The sequence below is a fragment of the Macrotis lagotis genome, chromosome 2, assembly GCF_037893015.1.
Source record: "Macrotis lagotis isolate mMagLag1 chromosome 2, bilby.v1.9.chrom.fasta, whole genome shotgun sequence".
Lineage (NCBI taxonomy): Eukaryota > Metazoa > Chordata > Mammalia > Peramelemorphia > Peramelidae > Macrotis > Macrotis lagotis.
Genome location: NC_133659.1, coordinates 35,598,184 through 35,621,121, shown reverse-complemented (window position 1 = coordinate 35,621,121; position 22,938 = coordinate 35,598,184). Strand labels below are relative to the sequence as shown.

Sequence of the window (22,938 nt, the reverse complement as noted above, 5' to 3'; positions counted from 1 at the left end):
AAAGCAATTTAGTAAGGAAGCAACTTAGTCAGCAAGCATCTGACTTCATTGCAAAAGAGACTGAAATAAGACCACCAAAGGCAACAGAGCGTAAGCATACAGCATAATTCCACCAAGGAGGAAGATGAACAATTATGGACAATGTTGTCTCAAAATTGAAGAAAAATGGGGATAAAGTTTAAAGACAGCTGAGCAAGATTTCCAATTAAGCCAATTCATGATAAGGATGAGAAAGAGAGACTTTAAGAAGAGTAGATTTGCAATTATCATTTTTTCCATCAAGGATGTAGAACCACCAGTCTTGGACCCTAAGACCATGGTTCCAGATGTGACTGGAGAGAAGACATGGCACTAAAAGAAATAATGACCAGAGAAGCTGACATATTGGGTCAAGTGTGGAGAGAAGAGCTGCCCTGGTGGTGACACAACTCTGAATTTAAAGGAAGGAAAGATACCAGAATATGTAAAAAAATTGTATTGCTGTCCCCTGCCCTGCCCTGCCCAAAAAAAGAATGTTAGTAGATGCTGGCCAATAATCTTAAGAGTGAGGATGGTGAGGTCTGAGCAGTCCTTCTATCTGTGGGTGACATTGTGCCAATTCCCTGAGCCATAGAACACTACAAGAGTTTGGTCTGACCATCCACCCCAAAAGATCAATAATGAAGTAGATACTACCCAGAATTCAACAAGCATTAGAATGGATATCAGTTCATATAGCTGGAACTGATAGTATATATGGACAACTTGGGCAGAAAGCAAAGTGTGGGTTGAATCACCTTTGGGGTATGGCAACGCTCCTTTAATTATCCCAAGTCTCCCATGAAGGTTCATCCTTTCAATTCTAACATTCTGCCAGTGTTGACATATATGGCAGCACGATACAGAAGACAACTGACTCCAAAGAACTGAAATTCAGTACTGCATAGAGGGCAATAGAGGGGTGCATGGAAATTGTGATCAGGATACAATATGCAATCAATGAGGAAATACTAAGCCTAGGAATAAAACATGATGATGACGATGCTTTTTTCTTCATTCTTAAAGAAGACCATGATATCAAGGAGATGATGCCATGACAAGCACATGAACTGGAGTGAAGGGGGTTATGCCAAATCAGCCTCACTTTTTCCTTCAGAGTCATCTGGGTCCAGTGGCCAGATATAGATCAGGATGTGTAGAGATGGCCCTGGATGGGAAGCAATCAGGGTTAAGTGATTTGCCAAAGTCACACACCTAGTGTCAAGTGTCAGAGGCTGGATTTGAATTCTTGTCCTTCTGACTCCAAGGCCAGTGCTCTATCTACTGCACACCTAGCTACCCCAGGATTAAAAAAAAAATCAACCAGGGAATCCTATGGAAGGAAGAGAAGATGGGCTGGTCATGGCAAGAAGGAAGGCATGATAGGTAAGTGACTAGTATCCTCAAAAGATCAGGAGAAAGGCTCCCGGGGTAAACTCATGGAATAATCTGGATAAATGTGCCCAGGATTGGTGGGTATACACATCATTATTAGAGGGGACTCCTAAATCGATGAAATCTCAGATGCATTTGAGTAATAAAAGTATCATTTACTTAAACTATATTTTATATTTATTAGTTCTTTGATAAACCCCACATACTAGGTTTAGAATTACAGATGGGTTTAGGATACATGATAGAGGATCAGCAACTGACCAGAGAGGAAAATCTTACAAAAAATTCTTACCTCAAGACCAGTGGAAACTGGTCAATACTGATACGCTGCACAAACACAAGATAAGCCAGGGAAGCCATGGACTCTGCCAACTGGCTACCTTCCTCTTCCTCCAACTCAGGGTTATTCCAGCATTTTTCCTTTCTTCCATGCTGAAAAATTACCTTTGGGAGAGAGTCTCCAATTGCTAGTATAAAGCCCTGTGGGTGAAAGAATCAGAGGAAAAAAGGCTAAAGTATAAGAGCAATGCTATTACATGGGAATATTCTACGGATTCCAAAGGAGTCTAAGGAAGACACAGGCCTGGCCGTATTGCTTTCCTCTCCATGCCCTATCACCTCCAGGACCCAATACTCACTGACCTGCCACTGAACTTCCTCTACACTCTGTCTCCAGCCAACCAAGGAATAAGCATTTATCTCACCCCTAATATTTGTCAAACATTGTGCTGAGCATATTGCAATAGGATCTGATCCTCTGACAACCTTGCAAGCTGGAGGTGCTGTTAATAGTCCCATTTTACAGTTAAGGAAACTGAAACAAATAGGGTAATGTTGCTTACACAGCTTAGGAAGTATCAGAATCTGAACTCAGATCTTCCTGACTCCAGACTCAGCACTAGCCATTGTACCTACCCAACTCATATATAACAAATAATGCTTATTAGTCTTTTTATGAATATCACTGGCCAGAGATAAGTCAACACTTTTTTAAAAAATTAATTTTATTTCATTATTAGGTCCATATTCTCTTAAAAAAACAAGTCCCATTACAATAATTTAAAGTTAGTCACCATGTTAAAAAAAATGTGTCTCATTCTGTACTGAGCCTATCAGCTCTGTCTGGAGATGGGCAGCCTGTTTCATCACCAGTGGTGCCAGAATTGTGTGTGTGTGTGTGTGTGGCAGGGGGATGGGTGTCACTGTGTGGATCAGAGTGCCTAAGTCTTTCCAAGTTGTCCTTATAGTGCTGCTATTGTATAAACTGTTCTACTTGTACTCACTTCACTCTAACACTTCATACAGTCTTCCCATCCCTCATTTCTTTTTTATTTTGTTTTGTTTTTTAGGTTTTTGCAAGGCAAATGGGGTTAAGTGGCTTGCCCAAGGCCACACAGCTAGGTAATTATTAAGTGTCTGAGACCGGATTTGAACCCAGGTACTCCTGACTCCAAGGCCAGTGCTTTATCCACTACACCACCTAGCTTCCCCCCCCTTTTTTTGTTTTTTTTTAGGTTTCCATCCCTCATTTCTTATAGCACAGGAATATTCCATCACATTCATACCTTGACTTGTTCAGCCATTCCCTAATTAATGAGCACACTCTCAGTTTCCAATTTTTGACACCATGAAAAGAGCTGCTATAAATATTTTTGAATAGGAGTCCTTTTCCTCCTTCCCTGATCTTTTTAGGGTGTAAACCTAGTAGAGATATCATTGGATCAAAGTTTAATAGCTTTTTGGACAGAGTTACAAACTGCTTTCTAAAAAGGATAGAAAAGTGCACAGCTCCACCAGTATACATTAATGTACCTGTTTTCCCACAGCCCCTCCAGCATCTGTCATTTTTCTTTTTTGGTAACTCTTCAAATTCAGTGAGAAGGGAACCTCAAAAGATACTTTTAGTTGTGTTTTCCTAATACATTGTTATATGACTATTGGATTTTTTTTCTTAAAAAATGGATTTGACTATTTATTTACCAGTTGGGAAATGGTTCTTACTCTTAAAATTTTAAGTCAGTTCCCTCTATAAACCCACTACTTCCCAAAACAGACTCCTCCACCCTTAGGGTGCTCCAATTTTGAGAATAATTTGCTTTATATTTTATCAAATTTAAATCTTACCTCTACATCTTTCATCTACTGCTTTTAGTTTTATCCTCTGGGCCACTGAAATAGGGGACCATGGCACCTCTATTACATGATAGAGGATCAGCTGATATGCTATACAAATGCAACATAAGCCAGGGAAGCCATGGACTCTGCCAACTGGCTACCTTCCTCTTCCTCCAACTCAGGGTTATTGCAGCATTTTTCCATCTGTCCTGCGGGTGGGTGGGGACCTTCATTATCATTGAGGAAACAATGACCCTGAATCTACTACCTTGGATGTCTTCCTTGAATCCCTACTACCCTTGAGTGTGGCCCTTTTCCATCATCAGCAAGAGCCAGGCAGGTAGAGGCCAGGTCTCTAGTATCTGCCCCACCTTGAACTCTCTACTTGTAGCCTCAGGAAGCCCTTAGATGGGACCTTTTACCCTGGGTTTTTAGAACCTACTTTTTTTTAAGTTGTTGTTGTTGGTTTTTTGCAAAGCAATGGGGTTACGTGGCTTGCCCAAGGCCACAGAGCTAGGTAATTATTAAGTGTCTGAGGCTGGATTTGAACTCAGGTACTCCTGACTCCAGGGCTTGTGCTCTATCCATTGCGCCACCTAGCCACCCCTAAAACCTACTTCTATGTGTAGTGATTTGACCTGCCAGAATTCATCAAAATGTATGAGGAAAAACATTCTCTCAGTTCTGTGATCATTAGATGCCCAGAGAGGTGCCAGGTATCTCCCTGCCCACAGCTTACTCAGATCAGTGGGCCAACAAGCATCATTTAGTGCTGACTGGATGCTAGGCACTATAGAAATCCTGAGGATACAAGTACAGTCTTTTTTGGTATAAGGTGTAGTCCAGCTGTACATCAAACCTCTGCTTAAAATGAGGCAAAAGAACAGGCAGCAAAGCTGAGCCAGATTTCAGTGAATGTAAGAAGATGGGAAGAGTGAAAAATTAAATGGTGAAAGAACAAAGGAAGTGTGTTTGTTTTTTAAAAGGAGCAGACCTTCTAAAGGGAAGTAGAAGAAGCAGACAGGTCTGGCCTGGGACATGGGGGAAAAATAGAGGGCCAGAGGATGAGGATGGGAATGAAGGAGTGATCCCTGGATCTTGGGCAGCTGGGAACTGGGGACCACAAGGATGGAGCCAGTATCTGGGCGGTGGGAGTAGTCAGCAAAAAAGTGCAAAAGGGAGAAGACTAAGGAAGGACAATGAAACTTGTCAGCTGAAAGGTCACAGGTCACTTTGGAAAGGCCAGTTTCAGTGAGTTATGAGGTCATACAACAGACTGCAAAGGAAGGAGAAAAGAGGGGCAATAAGTGGAGACAGCTTTTTTTTCCAAGTCTGGAGAACAGACGAGATAACAACATCTTGAAGTGACAGCAGGGCCTGCTGAGAGCCATTTTAAAGGATGCGGAAGACTTGGACATATTTATACCTAAGGATGTCCTCCATTTGGGCCAGGGGCTTGAAGTAATCAAGGGCAGCTAAGTTGTCTCTGGCTATCTTCTTACTTATATGGGATGGGAATTCCTTGCCAAGTCCTTTAGATTCTGTAACTTCCAGTGTAAAGGAATTTTTATTCTTTAACAGAGAAAACAAAAGCCAGAAAAGACAAAGTAGCTCTGCCTTCTCTGTCATCATCTCCCATTGTAACTGAAGATCCTTCCCAAACACCACTCCTATCCCTTCTGGGAGCCTCATCTTTCCTCAGTACAGTTCAAAAACACATACACCAAAACCTTTTTTATTTTCAGTGGCTTTTCTAGTCAGTCAGTGTATTCTGAACTTTAACACTGCCGGTATTTAAAGGATTCTTGGTCAGAATTTAACTATACCCCCTCCCTGCCCCAAGGAAACATTTTCACAACAGAGAACAAAAAAGGCCATATCTAAAAATGCATTTGTTTACAAACTCCTAAGAAAAGCTCTCCTCCATGCTAGTGTTCCCTCCTGAAGATCTTTCTGTTCTCTTTTGAGAATGTTTCAGTTTCATTTTTCAATGACCCTTTTTTTCTTTTTTTATCTTTATTCAATGGTCACAGCAGCCTGAGAACTGGACTTAAGAGTCAGTTGTTCCTGGGCAAGGACCACACCTCTCCAACCTCTGTAAAATGGGGATGACAGTCCCTGCCTCCCAGGGCTGTGTAAGAAGTGGATAACTTTTGTAAAGTGCTCACAAAATGCTAAATCTTCTTCAGGGCGTTTTTGGGGGCAGTTCTAGCACCAGCACTTTTCTCTTTCTCAAATCCTTCTCCCCACCTGAGCCACCCCCACAAAAGGCAATCCTTGTGACAAATGAGCACAGAATCAAACAAAGTAAGTCTCCATCATCACCCCTTTGTCAGGAAGGGGCAGCTCCCTTCCTCATCAATCCTCTGGAACTCTGGTCGGTCACTGTATTGTTACAAGTCAGTACTTTTTAATACTGTGGTCACTGCAGAAATTGTCCTCCTAGTTCTGCCATTCATTTTGCACGAATTTGTCCAAGTCCTTCCAGGTTTCTACAAAACTCTCTCATGCTGACCAGCTTTCACAGGATTGGCCTCTGCTCTCTCACCTTCCTCCTGTTGCCTGCCCTTGCTTCTATCTTTTGAAAAATCCAAGTTGGTTGAATTCCTCTTGCATTTGTTTAAGTATAATCAGAAGAAATGCTTTTCTTTTTCCTTAATAGAATTATTTCTCTTTGGGTTTTTTCATTCTTGAGTTATTTTCCTTGAGCTGACTGCCTACAGAATTTTGGTCCATGAGAGCCCACTGACTCCTCTAAACCATCTGAACTTTGCTCTCCCTAAAAATAGATTTATGCCTCTCTCTTCTTTCACTTTTCTTCTCTATCAAAAGCTCTAGGAAGGAGTGATCATGTCTCTCCTGGAGCCCCTCTCCCCCAAAAGGTACCATCATTTCTCCCCTAGAAACAATCCACAACAGAATTTCTCCTTGTTGGTCCCCTTTGAAGGACAAGGTTATCGTTAAGGCCAATCAAAAAGTTCTTAGCTGCTCTGCTTTTGGCAGAAGAGTCAGTTCCAGAGGCTACTGGAGAAATGAATCTCCTGTCACAATTGCATCTGCTCCAGGCTTGTGGTCTGTTTCCTAAAGTTCTCATCTATTTCTTCTTTCTAATCAGGTGGTTTCTAGAATCCTCCAGCAACAAAACCACTTCTCTTCATATTCTGAACATGCACATACCACGTTTTTAACTCACTTTATTTCTTTTGAACAAGGAATATTCACCCAGAAACAGAGCTCAATCTCAAGGGACAGGACATTTAGGGCATCAAATATGCTTCCATGACATTAGAAGCTAGGTGGTATAGTGGATAGGGCACTGGGTTTGGAATCAGTTTCATCTTCCTGAGTTCAAATCTAGCCTCATAAACTTACCAGCTATGTGACTCTTGGTAAGTTACTTAATCTTATTAGTCTCAATTCTTCATCTGTAAAATGATCTGGAAATGGCAAACCACTCCAGTATCTTTGCCAAGAAAACTCCAAATGGAGTCATGAGAGTTGGACTCCACTCAACAACAGCAGGAATTAAGATGGTAGGACCACTAATATAAAAGAAGCACAAATTCCTCTCTGGATATGAATCTTTCAAAGCCAGGCATTTTTCTCCTGGGTCCTTTCTTAAATTTGATTTCCTGTAAATTTCTGGGTGAGTCAACTGCTATTTTTTTTCATTCACTGGAAAAATTCTCTAGAGTGTCCAGCTTAATGGATTATACAAAGACATTTTCTTTCTTCTCCATTCTTTTTAGTTTAAAGCCCCTTTTATTAGATTTGCAAGACAGCTGGCAAATGCATTCTTATCAATCTTTCTTGGGTGCAGTCTATCCTTGATCTGTTATTCTTGGACTTTAATTCAGAGGTCAAAAGTCCATGTCAAGCCAACTGTCCATTTTCTAAATCCATTTTTCCCTTCAGTATACCTTGTGACTTCTTTCTTGGTAATGAAGTTCATGACAAGATGTGACAGTGAGAGTATTTTTTTCATAAAAAGATGAAATTACTATACAGTTTAGGAACTTTCTTTATACTAATATAGAACCAATACAAGAGACACATTTGGAAAACACCAGTTCCCATAAGCAAATGAAAATGGAATGATAAGACTCTGGCAAGTTTGCTCACCCATCCCAGATGTCTTTAATAATTTTTTCAGATAGTGTAAATAGATGATGGAAAAGTATTTCAATCATAAGGCATTGAGTATCAGTATTAGTTACCAAATGTATTCTCATAAGATAGAATTTATGTAATTGAGAGAGTGAATTTCTTATTCTTCCCTTTACGATTAAAGCATTTAATCAGAAATAAAGAAACTGATCAGACCGGCAGCATCTACTTTTGAACTGTTCTCAGAATTCTGCAACCTTACTCTTTGACATTCAAAATAAAATGGTCCCCCCAATAAAACAAGAAAAAGTTGTGTAAAAAATAAATATATCTCATTGTACTTACTATTATTTCAGTTGCAAAAGATTTTAAAGGATCTTCTTCATTTTCTTCAAGCATCTCAATGAACTGTGCTGTCAGCAAGGGATATTTCAAACTTTTGAAACAACTAAGATTAAAAAAAGGGAGGGGGCAACTTAAACATAAAAATTCCCAAGTAGCAATCTCTGCTATAGATATATTTGAACTAACATCACATATTTTAAAAATCTAGGAACTCACATAACATAACTGTTATTGAGACTATTTCTTTTTAATCAGAAGGAGTGACGTCAGGAAGATAATCTGTTATTGAATTCAACCTAAATAAGTTTTCTACACTCATTTATTTTGTTTTCTAAGCTTTTTTTTTTTTAATTTTTGTAAGGCAAATGGAGTTAAGTAGCTTGCCCAAGGCCACACAGCTAGGTAATTAGTAAGTGTCTAAGACCAGATTTGAACCCAGGTACTCCCGACTCCAGGGCCAGTGCTTTATCCACTGCGCCACCTAGCCACCCCTTTTTTAAACTTTTTAAATGGACAACTCCTACTTTCAAATATACCTCCCCAGACAGAGCTGGTGGTGTTGGAACACAGACTGAAGCACATTCTTTAAAATTTATTTTTTCTTTTTCCTTTACTTTATTGCTCATGAGGGTCTGTTTTTTGGGGGGAGGGGGATATTATGTTTACTCTTAAACAAGAATATTTTATTAATGTATAAAAAATATCATTTGTACAAAAGTAAAAAAAATATACATATATAAAAATACCTCTCCACCAAGTGTACCTTCTCCTACAATAAAAATTAAAGGGGGGGAACCTCCAAAATCAGGAAAAATCCTCACATTATCTTAAGAAACACATTTGACAGTTTAGACCATGGTCCACATTCACGGGCCCCACTGGAAGGTTCATTTGTTAGTCTACGCTATGCTGTAACTAGGACATCACTGGATCATCCCTTGATGATGAATATCTCTGAATATTTCTTCACTGTCTCATTTTCAGTCTTGATGACTGGAGGTCCAGCACTGACTGACTTGGGAGAAGGTAAGATTTTGGTACTGTAGCCACTGGACCCCAGATTCCCACCCTCAGAGATTACCTTCTTAGATGAAGGTAAATAAATTATAAATAAATTATTAATAGATGAATGGTGGTGAGGAGGGGCAAGGTGGTAGAGTGGAAAGCCTCAGATCATCTGAGTTTGAGCCTGACTGATACTTACTAGCTGTATGACTCTGGGCAATTCCCTTCACCTCCCTAGCCTCAGTGTCCCCATCTAGAGGACCTGCACCAACAATACAGTTGTCATAAAAAAGGACTGTGCAACTATTAAATCATCATGTAGTAATCTATCACTACTGTTTTTTTTAATTTCTTTATCACTATTGTTAACAATAAACATGACTGATATGAGCTGATAGGATCTGAATTGATTATAGCTGCATTATCTAGGTAGTTGGAACAAAACCACTGAGCCCACTTTGGCTTTTAAATTCCCAGATTTTTCGATACTCAAATGCCTTGATATGGACCTGTTTCCAGACCAACACCCCACCACCACCAAGGACCCATCCACCCACCAGATGCTCATCACCTGGCATCTGCAGCACATGGAATCGACTTACAATTTGAGTAGTTCTGCCTTCAGTTCTTCCTTACTGTTTTCCAGGGGGTGACCTTTGTTTTTAACAACTTCTGCCACAAAAGGCCTAGTAAATGTGACCAAGGCCTTGCAACACTGCCCAAGCCCATGCTGGTCCTTTTGTATTTGTTCTTTTGTGTAAGGAACAGGGAGGAGAGAGAGTTGGCTCCACAGGGTGGACAGAGTTAATCCAACTGAATAGGCCTTCTTGCTGTGAAGTTTCTGAATCACTATTAAAACAGAGATGAAGCCATTACTCAGAGGACATCTCACCAAGCACCCCTGTATAGAACCATAAACTAATAATGATTGAGGGCTGGCTTTACCTTGGCCATAACTGGTTAACTGATTCCTTAGTTTCAGGATTCACTAAGTTTTAGGATTTACTTATACCAAATAAGCTAAAAACTAGAAAAACTTGTGAAACTTGGTAATTTTCTAAGTAGATTATATCTTCCCATCGGTGTCCTGGATCACATGTTAAGAGTTGTTGGGCACTGTTCACTTAAAACACACTCTGATTTTTTTTTGCCTTAAAAAGTTTGGTCTATCATTTTAAGAAAATGTGGCTATAAAATCATGCAACAGCTTTCCATTTTTAGAAATAAGATTCATTCATTGACAGTTAATTCTTTTTGAATTTTTTTTTAATATTTTAAGACAATGGGATTAAGTGACTTGCCCAAGATCACACAGCCAGGAAATTATTAAGTGTCTGTGGCCATATTTGAACTCAGGTACTCCTAACTCCAGGGCCGGTGCTCTATCCACTGTGCCACCTAGCTGCCCTTTGGAGAGTGGATTTTTGATGATACTCTTTGCTTTTGAGCTCTATCATATCTGACGCCATCACTGCCCTGGTGTGCCTCCACTTCGTCCTTTCACGAAGCAGTTGAAGGATTACATGAAACTCTTCCTACTCCCTTTGTATAAGAGTATTTTTCTGTTCAGTCCAAACTATACCTGACCTACCCTTAATTCAACAAGAATAAGACTAATGCAAATAAAGCACCTGATGCTCCTCTATATAACTAAGTTTAATGAACTTATCAGCTAAGGCATGGTTTTTATTTTGCTTTCAGCTTAAATTAAGTTCAGTTACAGAGCTAAAAAAATCATAGTGCATTGATATCACAGTATTCATTACCTGTCTGTAGTGGCTCAAGTAAGAGAAGAAGGATTTCAGATATCTGACTTCCAGAGGCCTCCTCAATCAGTTCAAGCAAGCCCAAAAGCAGCTCCTTTGGATGACAGAGCTACAAAGATATTAACCATGAAGCTCTTGGTTAAAAAAAAGCAGACTCGCAACCACATTGCAAATAATGACTAAGAGTTCTAAAGTACTTTAAAGGCTAGCAGAGCATTTTACATGTATCTCATTTGATTCTTACAATAATAAGCCAATGACTGTGATTACTACACTATTTTTACAAATAAGGAAACTGAGGTTGAGAGAAATTAAATGATTTGCCCAGGTTCACACCCAATAGTAAATGTCTGAGGTAGGATTTGAACTCAGGTATTTCTGACTGTAAGTCTAGAACTTAACCCCTATGCCTTTGCTTAGCAGCAACAGGATTCTATATGAAACTGTTATTAAAATACTGACATATATCAATATATCTTTGCATAAGGCTGTATTTTTAAGCAGAACATAGCATTTAGGGTTCTCAAATTATTACAGTGTAAACAAAAGAAAAATACTGCCCCCCCAAAGGGTTAGATAAAGGATAAAGGATAAAGAGAAAGGCCTGGAGAAGGGAAACTGATTTCCAGAAAGGAGGTCTCTCTTAAATTTTCCCCAGGCAGATAAGCCCCTCCCACTGTCAGGGACCCAGACCAGAGTTCTCAGATACATTGATTTCTTTTCCTTTTGGGATGTTCTTGGCAGTAAACATTTTTTCTTGTGAGTTCACTTTGTCTCAGAAAGGTACTTTTGTAGTCGATGAGCAGTAACAGTGCTTCCTTTCCTATGGATAGAGAATTGGTCTCCTGTCCTCCTTCCCTCCCTCCTCTTGCTTCCCCCCTCCCCCAGATTCTCTTTTAGGTTTATCTTGCCCAACTTGATAGCATTACATTAATAGGCTTATAAATAGAGCCTGTCTTGCTGCAATCTCAACCTTTCAGAAGGGACACTGAAGCCCTCCTCTCTTTCCATATCTGTATCTTTCCTTAAAGGATAACCTTAGAGATCACCAAGTTGCATTCCTTTGCACACCAGAAACCCAATCTATGACATCAAAAGTATCAGTCTACTCTCTGAAGACCTCCAATGAGGAAAAACCCACTGACCGTTCCAATTTTAGTCAGCACTAAGAGGAATGCTTTCCTTATGCTAAAAAATCTACCTCCCCAAAACTCCCATCCAGTTCTAGGCCTGGAGCCAAGCAGAATAAATGAGACTCCTCTTTCTTAAGACTACTATAAAATAACCCAAAGAGTCAGGCCACCGGGATAAAAACTCCCTCTTTGATAAAAACTGCTGGGATAATTGGAAGTTAGTATGGAAGAAACTTAGATTAGACCAACACCTCACACCCTTTACCAAGATAAGATCCAAATGGATATAGGATTTAGACATAAAAAAAATACTATAAGCAAATTAGAAGATCAAGGACTAGTCTACCTGTCAGATCTATGGAAAGGGGAACAGTTTATGGCTAAGGAAGAGTTGGAGAACATCACTAAAAACCAATTAGATGATTTCGATTACATTAAAGTAAAAAGTTTTTGCACAGATAAAACCAATGTAATCAAGATCAAAAGAAAAGTAGTAAATTGGGAAACAATCTTTACAACTAATGATTCTGACAAAGGACTCATTTCTAAAATATACAGAGAACTGAGTCATATTTTTAAAACAAAAAGCCATTCCCCAATTGACAAATGGTCAAAGGATATGCAAAGGCAATTTACAGATGAGGAGATCAAAGCAATCCATAGCCATATGAAAAAATGCTCTAAATCATTAATTATTAGAGAAATGCAAATTAAAGCTTCGTTGAGGTACCACCTCACACCTCTCAGATTGGCCAGTATGACCAGGAAGGATAATAATCATTTTTGGAGGGATGTGGGAAATCTGGGACACTATTACACTGTTGGTGGAGCTGTGAACTCATCCAACCCTTCTGGAGAGCTATTTGGAACTATGCCCAAAGGGCAACAAAAATGTGCATACCCTTTGACCCAGCAATACCACTACTGGGTCTATACCCTGAAGAGATGAGGAAAAAGGGTAAAAACATTACTTGTACAAAAATATTTATAGCAGCCCTGTTTGTGGTGGCAAAGAATTGGAAATCCAGTAAATGTCCTTCAATTGGGGAATGGTTTAGCAAACTGTGGTATATGTATGTCATGAAACACTATTGTTCTATTAGAAACCAGGAGGGACGGGATTTCAGGGAAACCTGGAGGGATTTGCATGAACTGATGCTGAGTGAGATGAGCAGAACCAGAAAAACACTGTACACCCTAACAGCAACATGGGAGTGATGTTCAACCTTGAAGGACTTGCTCATTCCATCAGCGCAACAATTGGGAACAATTTTTGGCTTTCTGCAAAGGAGAGTACCATCTGTATCCAGATAAGGAGCTGTGGAGTTTGAACAAAGTACAAGGACTATTCCCTTTAATTCGGAAAAAAAAAAAAAACCCAGATGTCTTATGGTTTGATCTGGTTACCTCTGAGAATTCTGTTCTCTTTAAGGATATGATTTCTCTCTCATCACACCCAATTTGGATCGAGGTACAACATGGAAACAAAGTAAAGACTGATGGAGTGCTATCTGTGGGGTGGGGGTGGGGGAGGGAAGCAAGATTGGGGGAAAACTGTAAAACTCAAATAATATCTTTAATAAAAATTAAAAAAAAAAAAAGAAATGATGAGAAAGATGCTGTCAGAAATCTAGAAAGACATGAACTGATGCAAAGTGAGCAGAACCAGGAGAGCATATACAGCAATAACAATCTTGAATGATCAATTCTAAAGGATGTGGTTATTCTCAGAAAAATAATACCTAACGCAATTCCAAATGGGTCATATAAAAATACTCTCCACCTCCAGAGAAAGAACTAACGCAAAATTTTACTTAATTTTTTTTCTTTTTTATATTTTTCTCTTGTTTTTTCACATGACTAATATAGCAAAGTGTTTTGCATGACTGCCCATGAATAACCTATATCAAATTCTTGCCTTCTCCATGAGAACATTCTGGGACAGAATCTGGAACTCAAAATTTTTAAAAAGTGTTAAAAAATTTTTTACATGTAATTGGAAAAATAAAATATTTTCCAGAAAACAAAAAAAAAAAAGACTACTATAAAATATATGCATACTCCAAGAGGTGTGTGGGATAGTATATACAAGAATGATCTGGGTGGCGCAGTGGATAAAGCACCGGCCCTGGAGTCAGGAGTACCTGGGTTCAAATCTGGTCTCAGACACTTAATAATTACCTAGCTGTGTGGCCTTGGGCAAGCCACTTAACCCCATTTGCCTTGCAAAAACATAAAAAAATCCCCAAAAGAGTTTCAAGTCTTACTTGACTCCTCCCCACTCCCAGACAATTGGGGGGGGGTTGTAAAGTGTGGAAGAATTGGTGATCTGTGGAAAGGGCTTCCACACGTGGAGATACTCACCACCATAAAATCATGTCTTGACCAAAAACAAAAACAAACAACAAAGCAATCTCCTGAATGCACTTTTTCTTGTTCAGGTTTCCTTCAACCATTATTCACATGGCATAATCTCTCCTCCTCATTCTGGTCACCTTCTTGTAGGTGAGTTTCAGCTTTCCCCTCTTATTTTTAACCCAGCCAAGACTAAACAGCAGTTACAGTAGAAGAAGTACCAGGGGTCAGGATGCTTTGGTTCCAGTCCCCAGTTTGGCATTAATTGCCAGGGAACTTTGGGCAAAGCTCATCACCACTTGGTGCCTGAGCTTCCTCATTTAGGTTTACCTTAAAAGATCCTCCCAGCTCTATGACTCTCTTGACTGGTTCAACAAGAAATGGTCTTTACTCCAAAAACCAACTAAACAAAAAATAACCAAATTCATCCTGTCTCCCAATCGGTTTTTTATGAAAAATTTCCTACCAAATAACAACAACCAAAGGGTTGAAAACTCATGAGAATTACTTACCTTTACAAGCAAATCAAGCATTTTCAAACATTTTTCTTTTTTATCACCTTCTTCTTTATGACATAAAAAGCATCTAACAACTGGGCCAACAAGATTCCAACCCATGCTCCTGATGATAATCTGGAAAAACAATTTCAGAGGAAATAAGGCAAAAAATCTGGTCTGTTTTTCAAATAGAGCTATTCTTAATAATCTCAAATTATTACAAATAAGAAAAAGTTCTATGTATGTATTGTTTCATCACTGTCAAAGTAACTATGGGAATCTCTCTCTGCATTTTCCCCCCTCATAAAAAATAGAATTAAAATTCTTTGCTGTGAAAGTAAAGGAGAAAGTCCCTTGGCTGCCAGGGTGGGTCAAATGTGTAAAGCAGTCAAAGACAGCAAGTGCTTAAACTCATAAAGAATATTTATTTCCCTGCATACACTAAGATGCCAGTCACCAAGTCTCTTTTTCACCCAATCTAAATAGTTGCCTATTGTACTGAAGGGGGCTTCATATGAGGAAGCTCTTTACTCCCAAAGAGGAATCTGCTGCCCTTACTCATCCAATTTGAAAAGCTTTTTAATTTAATTAAGCCCCCGGAAGAAAGGCTTCTGGGATGGAAGCAGCACTGGTGCTGAGAGAAGGCCTGCTGGCTTAAAGCTTACTTAGCTTGCCTGTTCATATTTTAACAGTAGACATGACAGAACAAAAACAGCAACTGAGAAACTGACAGGTCCCAATAAGCAAGTTCAAGGCCAGCCTCAGTTAAAGAGCAGCACCTGGGGCCTTTTCTGAATTCCAGACCCCTGCAGGAGAGGAGCTGTTTCAAAAAAAAAGGAAAGAGAATAAAGTCTTCAAACTTAACATGCTTGACTCCAGTGCCTGGGGAAACTCTGGACTGAAACATTCTAGAGATGGTTTGGTGATTGTCCAGAAGGAGAACCAGCAAAGCCTCATCAGAACTAGGGCAGGCCAAACTCACCTCATTTCTTTTTTAGAACTATAATGGTGGCTCACAGGAGTGCTGAAAATAGGAGTTTATTTGGACTTAATAGGCAATGTTTTTGATGAAGTAGCTTATCTCAATCTACTCTTATGGAACCAGGCTATAATACACCCAGATGGATTCCAAACTGGGGCTGGACTCTAAGAGAGGGCCTGTTATCTTGGAGAGGTCTCCAGGAGAAGGTCCCAGGAGTCGGGCTGTTTTCAATGACTTGGATAAAAGCATAGATGACACTTTAGTTGACAGAATGCTTATAGTTAATACACTGGATGATAAAGTTAGGATCCAAAAAGATCTTGACAGGCTAAAACATTAAGTTAAATCAAATTAGATGAAATTCAGTAGGAAAAAATGTCAAGTTTCTTTTTGGTGGTCAAAATAGTCACCTTCATAAGAACAAGATGGTAGAGGGTCTGAAGAAGATTGAGAGGTTTTAGTGGTCTGCAAGCTCAATGAGTTAGCAGGGGCCTGTGGTGGCCAAAAGGCTAATATAATCTAGAGCACAGCTTCTAGTAGAAGGAAGTGGCCGTACCGTATCAAGTATGGTGGTCAGGTCTGAGCCTAAAATTTTAGTCAGAACACTGAAAGTTGGAGAAGTCTCATGGAAGGCAATAAAGATACTGAAGGAAGAGCCATGCTGCATTCATGCCACATTAAGAATCAACTGAGGGGTGGCTAGGTGGTGTAGTGGATAAAGCACCGGCCTTGGAGTCAGAAGTACCTGGGTTCAAATCCGGTCTCAGACACTTAATAATTACCTAGCTGTGTGGCCTTGGGCAAGCCACTTAACCCCATTTGCCTTACAAAAAAAAAACACCTTAAAAAAAAAGAATCAACTGAAAAAAATGATGCGAAGAGATTGTCTAACCTCAGGGACTTTCACTAATGATCTCTGTTCTTTGACTCTCCTCTAGTTCAGAACCAGTCCTCTGGCTCTATAACCTTCAACTCTGTTCCAATGGCATTGGTCTCAGTAGTTGAGCCACTTTACTGAGAAAGCTGAGATTACTACCACTCAGACTCTTGGAGATAACCATCAGAATCTCAGAATATCTGTATCCTATCCATTCTTACTCCTGTTTCTGCAGGTTCCTTTTTTCCAAGATTAACTTCTCTACCTGTACTCTTGATCTCATCCCCTGTGGCTTCCCCACGGATGCTCTCATTCATTAGTGGCTCCCTCAAGGGGTTGTCGACCTAGGGCCCATCATATCAAATAAAGTGAGGATCCCAGTACCTGACAAAAGTATGACACCTATGCCTTCCAAAGTAGAGAAAGTTGGGGCGGCTAGGTGATGCAGTGGATAGATCACTGGCCCTGGAGTCAGGAGTCCCTGAGTTCAAATCTGGCCTCAGACACTTAATTACCTAGCTGTGTGGCCTTGGGCAAGCCACTTAACCCTATTTGCCTTGCAAAATCCTTAAAAAAAAATCACAAAGTAGAGAAAGTTGAGAACAAGGCCTCGAAGTCAGGTCAGAAGAGGTTAAATAAACTAAATGGGAGTTCTCTGAGAGAGTTGGAGGAGATGAAAACATTTATAGGAGTGAGTTACTGATTATCACAATGTGGTTTTGTTTTATTTTTTTTAATTTTCTTTAACTTATTGGAGTTTTTTAAGTCCAACCTTGTCTCATCTGAGCAAAAAAAAAAAAAGGATTGGGACTCTGACCCCTGGGATCCAGAAAGTCAGAGGGAAGCAGAATTCATCAGGGATCAGACAAAGCAATTGGCAGTGAGTCAGATTGTTTTTGACATGATTATTTCTAGAAGTGACTCTCCAACATTTGAAATTATGCTTATTTTCAAGACTTTATTCAATATGCCCTCTTTTCTTACACTATCAGAGCATTCCTTTTCTTGACCAAGATACCCTATCCACCTGTACATGATCTCATATGAGCACCTCTGGGATTCTGCTCCATTAACCACCACTCCCTCTTCTCATTCATCTTCAAGCTCTCCCTCTCTACTGACTTCTTTCTCTCAAGACACAAACATATTTTGGTTTTCACTATTCTAAAAAAAACCCAAGCCCAAACTCTTTCTTTGATTATAACCCTCCTCAAGCTATCGGTTTCCATTTTCTTCATCACTATCAAGCTTTTAGAAAGAGCAGTGTACACTGGCTGCCTCCACTTACTAGTACAACGTTCATCCTTTTACCTCTTGTTAATCTGATTTTCATGCTTAATACTATGCTGGAATAGTTTTCTCTAAGATCACTATGACCTCCTTTATGTTAAGGATATTCCCCCCATCCTCATTTTTTTTTTTGAACTTTCGGCAATATAGTGTTCATAAGGATATCTCCAACTGGCTGTCTCAAGGGAGCTTTAACTCAGCATATCCAAAACTGAGCTCAACCTTTTTTCCTAGAAATTTCATTCCTCCCCCAATGTTTTTATTTTTATGGTACCATCATCCTTCATCACTGGTTCTTGCCCACCCAGAACATACCTACTCAGTTACATGGTCTATCATTTCTACCATGATAATATCTCTCATATCCATACCTCTCTCCACATTCTCACTGTCTCTACCCTTATTTAGGGCCTCATTTGGTTTCCAGGAGTGTTTAATCTCAGGTCTATGAACTTTTTTTTTTTTTAGGTTTTTGTAAGGCAAGCGGGGTTAAATGGCTTGCCCAAAGCCACACAGCTAGGTAATTATTAAGTGTCTGAGACTGGATTTGAACCCAGGTACTCTTGACTCCAGGGCCGGTGCTTTATCCACTACGCCACCTAGCTGCCCCTTATGAACTTTTTTTTAATGTTTTCAATATAATTGGTTGTATTTCAATATAACTGTATTTAATATAATTATTTCAATATAATTGGTTTCCTTTATAATCCTATGAATTTTATTGAATGCATATATGACTCTGAAAAGGGACAAACTAACAGAAGCTTCTTTAAACTGACACAAGAATCCATGACACCATTATAACTGTCTCCTAGTTGGCTTTTTTGCCTCCAATCCATCCTTCTCTTTGCTGCCCTAGCAATCTTCCTAATGCTATATTCTGATGATGTCTAGTAACCACTCAGAAAACCTTTGGTGCCTCCCTACTGTGAACTTGAAGTATAAACTTCTAATATTGGTATTTTCTGAGTTCCTCCCCAACCTACTTCCCAGACACATCAAAGGTCACTTTTATATAGTTACGCTCTTGGACTAAATTAGACTGATATTTGCTCCTCATTTTCATCCTGCCCTTCCCTCTAATGTCCCCCTGTGTCTGGAACAAACTCTTCCTCTCCCACCGCCCAATCTCAGTTGAAGTCCTTCCATTCCTCAAGGTCCTCCAAGAAATATTTCCTGAATTCTTTTACTTCCAGGTGAAAGTGATGTCTCCCTCCTCAAATTTCTCATAGCTCCTCACTTGGACCTTTCCTTTGCATTTGACTTATTCTCCCTGTTTCAATTATCATTGTGCCTTATATTTTTAAAATCTTTTCTTAAATAGTCTGTTTATTCTACAAGTGACTTTCTTAAAAATGAAGAATAATATGATATTAATTTATTGTTTGGATGAAATAGAAAACTGGAGCTAGGGTATATTTTGTACAATAAAAATTGTACAAATATAACTTAGCCTTTAAATTAAAGTCTTTACCTAAAGGCTATCAAATTTCTTCAAGAAAATAAGCAGGAATCCCTGCTCTTAACTTAGTTTATTAATTTTTTAAAATCAGACACATGACATAAATTATTTAAAAATCATTACTAAAAGAATTCCTTGTGGCACACTGAAAAAAAAAATTCCATGAAACTCCATTTTAAACACAGCTTTACCAAGATGTGAATTTGTGCATCACCTTGGAAGGTGAGGCTTAAGCTATTAAGCTAAGAATCCCAATAGTATTAGCTATTTAGATGTCACTAAGAATAGAATACTTATGCAATGCCCAAGGCTTTAGGTATTCTCAATCTAATAACTATAAAAAGTTAACAGTTGAACTTACCTTGTTCTTTTCATTTTCTAAAATTTCTAATACCTGAGCAATGTACCCTTCTTCTAAACACTTTTGGCCTGCTAACTGAAAAAGACCAAAATCTTCTTCTTTGAAATCCTCCTCCTGTAGGATTTGCTTTAGAAACAATAACAAGAATAGGTAAGTTAGCAAATGTTAATACATATATATGATAAATGGAATCATTATGGGATTTTATTAGTTTTGATCTTAACCTATGGTAGAAATACACAGGCAGAACTATTAACTTCCCTAAATAGTATTCAAATAAACTATCTTTGAATCCAATGTACCAAAATTCAAAAAAACTTAGAAAGTTAGAGAAGCAACCTATTTGTCTGGTCATCTCTACTACCCCATTTCCTTCCCGTGGTATTTACACAGAGAAGTCCTATACCTGAATTGCCCGAGTATGAATTACAATGTGAAAAAGAGCTTATTTTTGTTCAACAATTACTTACACATCTCTTTATTATTGACTGAAGTTCTTCCACAGCCATTCCTGAGTTTTTAACTTTTCTTTCAATGTTGGTATAGAGACCCTCTAAAAATAAAATAATGACTCATATTTATATAGTCTGCTTTAAGGTTTACAAAGTATTTTATATACATTATTTGACTGTCATGATAATTTGGCCCATGTTTATTATTTCCATTTTACAGGACTGCAAACTGAGGCTGCTGAAGGTTAAGTGATTAACATCGTCACAAAGCTGAGGTGGCAGGTGGAGGTGGATCTGATTCCACATTGAGAAGGACTCAATGTTCTCCATCAGCGGCGTCAAACTCAAATAGAAATGGATTCTTCTCAGCCTTATTAGAAAACCACAAATTAACGTTTATATTGTATCGCATTTTTCTTTTGTTCAACATTTCCCAATACAGTTTACTCGGGATTTTCAGGAGACTTTGGCCCCTAACTGCTGGAGATGTCTAATTTGTACACTACGGAGTGGGTCTACTTAGACTTTTGCATCAAGTATGATTATGAGGAGTCTCCGGTCATTTTAAGAACTCAGAAAAGCCGGCGTTGCGCTTACGGCGGCACAGGAGCGCTGCCCTCTCTGGCACGAAGCTGGGCGTGTGTGCCAAGTCTGCAGGCCGAGGGGGCGCTTTCTCTGGGTGCCAGCTCGGGGGCCTGAGGCGGGGGGCTCTCCCCTTCCAGGACGCCCCGATGCTCCGGGGGCCACGGCTCGGCGCGCGCCTCCCCCTTCGGGGTCACGGGTCAGCACGTGCGGCGGCCCCGGCAGTCGCCCTGGCAACCTCCTCACCCGGCAGCGCCGCGGGGCTCGGGCGGCTTCACAAACCTCGCTTTCGGACAAAAATAAATTTAAAAAATGCAACTAGTCCCGCCCCGCAGGGGCTGCTGACCCCGGGCTGCTCCCCGCGCCACCCCCTTCCTCCGGCCCGGCAGGCCCCGCGCTCCGCCCCACGCCCTCAGCCACGGAGCGGGGAGCTGGGGGGCTGCCCCCCGACTGGGCCGGGCCCCCGAGGGCGACCCCCGCCCCCCGCCCAGGGGGAAACCGAGGGCGGGGCCTCCTCCCGGGCGCCGCGGCTGGGCAGGGCCGCTGCGAAGGCTCCCGGCCGCGGGCCCCGGGCCGCCCCCCTCGGCTCTCCGGGCCGCCCCTGGGTCCGGGACTAAGGCCTCGCCCGCCCCGCTCCCCGGCGCCCGCACGGCCGCCGGCGCCGCCTACCTGCCCCAACTCTCTCCGTCTCCTCCACACCTGGGACCCGGCCGAGGCTCCGCCCCGGACCCGCCCACCCGATGCCGCCAATGGCGGAGGCGCTGCTCCGGAGCCCGCCCACCCGATGCGAGGATGAGGCGCAGCAGCCAATGGCGAAGGCTCCGCCCCGGACCCGCCCACCCGATGAGAGGATGAGGCGCAGCAGCCAATGGCGGAGGCGCTGCTCCGGAGCCCGCCCACCCGACGCGAGGATGAGGCGCAGCAGCCAATGGCGGAGGCGCTCTCCCGAAACCCGCCCACCCGACGCGAGGATGAGGCGCAGCAGCCAATGGCGGAGGCGCTGCCCCGGAGCCCGCCAATGGCGGAGGCGCTGCCCCGGAGCCCGCCCACCCGATGAGAGGACGAGGCGGAGCAGCCAATGGCAGAGGCGCTGCCCTGGAGCCCGCCCCCATTTTGTCCCAATCTCCGCAGCGTGAGCCAGGCTGGGCTAGGAGGAGGAGGAGGGGGGGGCGGAGCCGCGGCCTGGCTTCAGGGAGGAGGGGCTAAGGCCCGCGTCTAATCCCGCCCCGTGTCACGTCCCGGGGCCCGGGGAGGGGGCGGAGCCTTCGGTGGGACAGTCATTGGTGGAGGAGCTAAAGCCCCGCCCCGCCCCTCGCCTCTTCTCCCGGGCCCCGACTCCAGGGAGGAGCCTGGGATGGAGGCCCCGCCCCCGGACGCCCGGGAGGAGGGGGTGGAGCCGGGGGCGGAGCCGCGATGGCGGCTGCGCGTAGGCCCCGCCCCGAGGCGGCTCCCGGGCGGCTCTGGGAGGAGGAGGAGCCGCTGGCGCCGTCATGGAGGACGCGCAGAGAGCTCGGGCCCGCGGCGGCCGGAACCGGGGCGCCCGGGGCACCCGCAGGGCCGCAGGTACGTGCCCCGGGGGCACGGGGCCTCCCTCGGGGACCCTCTGAAGGAGAAGCCCCCACAGGGTGGGGACCCCGAGAGGGCGAGGCCCCCGAGAGGGAGGAGCCCCCAGGGGGTGGGGACCCCTAGAGGATGAGGCCCCCGAGAGGGAGGAGCCCCCACAGGGTGGGGACCCCTAGAGGATGAGGACCCCGAGAGGGAGGAGCCCCCAGGCGTGGGGACCCCGAGAGGGCGAGGACCCCGAGAGGGAGGAGCCCCCAGGGGGTGGGGACCCCTAGAGGATGAGGCCCCCGAGAGGGAGGAGCCCCCACAGGGTGGGGACCCCTAGAGGATGAGGACCCCGAGAGGGAGGAGCCCCCAGGCGTGGGGACCCCGAGAGGGCGAGGACCCCGAGAGGGAGGAGCCCCCAGGGGGTGGGGACCCCTAGAGGATGAGGCCCCCGAGAGGGAGGAGCCCCCACAGGGTGGGGACCCCTAGAGGATGAGGACCCCGAGAGGGAGGAGCCCCCAGGGGGTGGGGACCCCTAGAGGACGAGGACCCCGAGAGGGAGGAGCCCCCAGGGGGTGGGGACCCCTAGAGGACGAGGACCCCGAGAGGGAGAAGCCCCCACAGGGTGGGGACCCCGAGAGGGCGAGG

At 42.5% G+C, this 22,938-nt stretch overlaps 2 protein-coding genes across 2 annotated transcripts in view; one reads left to right on the top strand and one right to left on the bottom strand.

Moving 5' to 3' along the window:
• The window catches only part of GLMN (glomulin, FKBP associated protein), a 51,678-nt gene extending 30,170 nt beyond the window's left edge, over window positions 1-21,508 (bottom strand). Inside the window, exons 1-8 of the mRNA XM_074221682.1 lie at window positions 21,412-21,508; window positions 20,179-20,261; window positions 19,709-19,834; window positions 14,752-14,871; window positions 10,752-10,860; window positions 9,588-9,834; window positions 7,981-8,083; window positions 1,706-1,893 (exon numbers count right to left, since the gene is read on the bottom strand). Coding sequence (XP_074077783.1) covers window positions 1,706-1,893; window positions 7,981-8,083; window positions 9,588-9,834; window positions 10,752-10,860; window positions 14,752-14,871; window positions 19,709-19,834; window positions 20,179-20,217 — 932 coding nt within the window. The 5' untranslated portion in view covers window positions 20,218-20,261; window positions 21,412-21,508. The remainder of the gene's footprint in view (window positions 1-1,705; window positions 1,894-7,980; window positions 8,084-9,587; window positions 9,835-10,751; window positions 10,861-14,751; window positions 14,872-19,708; window positions 19,835-20,178; window positions 20,262-21,411) is intronic.
• Window positions 21,509-22,140: 632 nt separating this feature from the next.
• The window catches only part of RPAP2 (RNA polymerase II associated protein 2), an 89,091-nt gene continuing 88,293 nt past the window's right edge, over window positions 22,141-22,938 (top strand). Inside the window, exon 1 of the mRNA XM_074221678.1 lies at window positions 22,141-22,305. Within this exon, the coding sequence (XP_074077779.1) occupies window positions 22,233-22,305 (73 nt within the window). The 5' untranslated portion in view covers window positions 22,141-22,232. The remainder of the gene's footprint in view (window positions 22,306-22,938) is intronic.